At 40.4% G+C, this 416-nt stretch overlaps 1 protein-coding gene across 1 annotated transcript in view; it reads right to left on the bottom strand.

The window, feature by feature from the left end:
• The window catches only part of ZCCHC7 (zinc finger, CCHC domain containing 7), a gene marked incomplete at its 5' end in the record, with an annotated part of 38,408 nt that extends 38,217 nt beyond the window's left edge, over positions 1 to 191 (bottom strand). Inside the window, one exon of the mRNA XM_010133363.1 lies at positions 148 to 191. Coding sequence (XP_010131665.1) covers positions 148 to 191 — 44 coding nt within the window. The remainder of the gene's footprint in view (positions 1 to 147) is intronic.
• Positions 192 to 416: the final 225 nt, after the last annotated feature.

Genomic DNA, 416 nt, shown 5'->3' with positions numbered 1-416 from the left:
TCCTGCTGACCAGAGCTCAGGCCTCTCCGCCTTTGGAGGACACTGCTAAGGATTCCACTCAGAAATTTTCAATCCCATTTTTCTTGCTCTGCTTGTTAATAAACATAACAATGAAGAATTATGGAACAATTTGGTTGTCTCTGTTACCTCTAAGTCTTTATTACAGATGGACCAGTCCACATCAACTCCTCCTGAAAAACAGAAATAAAGGTAATTGTATTTCATGTATATGAATATTTTTCTACAATATATTCAACATTATGATTACCACACTTTGTGAAGCTGGTAACAGACTTTTGAATGTACCAATGCAGAGAAACAAATCCTACCTTCACTGAGGAAAGTGATTAGCCCGCTCAGCACCAAACCTGATTGCCCTCAGAAGCAGCACTTGTCCAGCCTTTGGGTGGACTCCG

The sequence above is a fragment of the Buceros rhinoceros genome, unplaced genomic scaffold (assembly GCF_000710305.1).
Source record: "Buceros rhinoceros silvestris isolate BGI_N320 unplaced genomic scaffold, ASM71030v1 scaffold13810, whole genome shotgun sequence".
NCBI classification, from domain to species: Eukaryota; Metazoa; Chordata; class Aves; order Bucerotiformes; family Bucerotidae; genus Buceros; species Buceros rhinoceros.
This window is presented reverse-complemented; position numbering and strand designations above follow the sequence as displayed.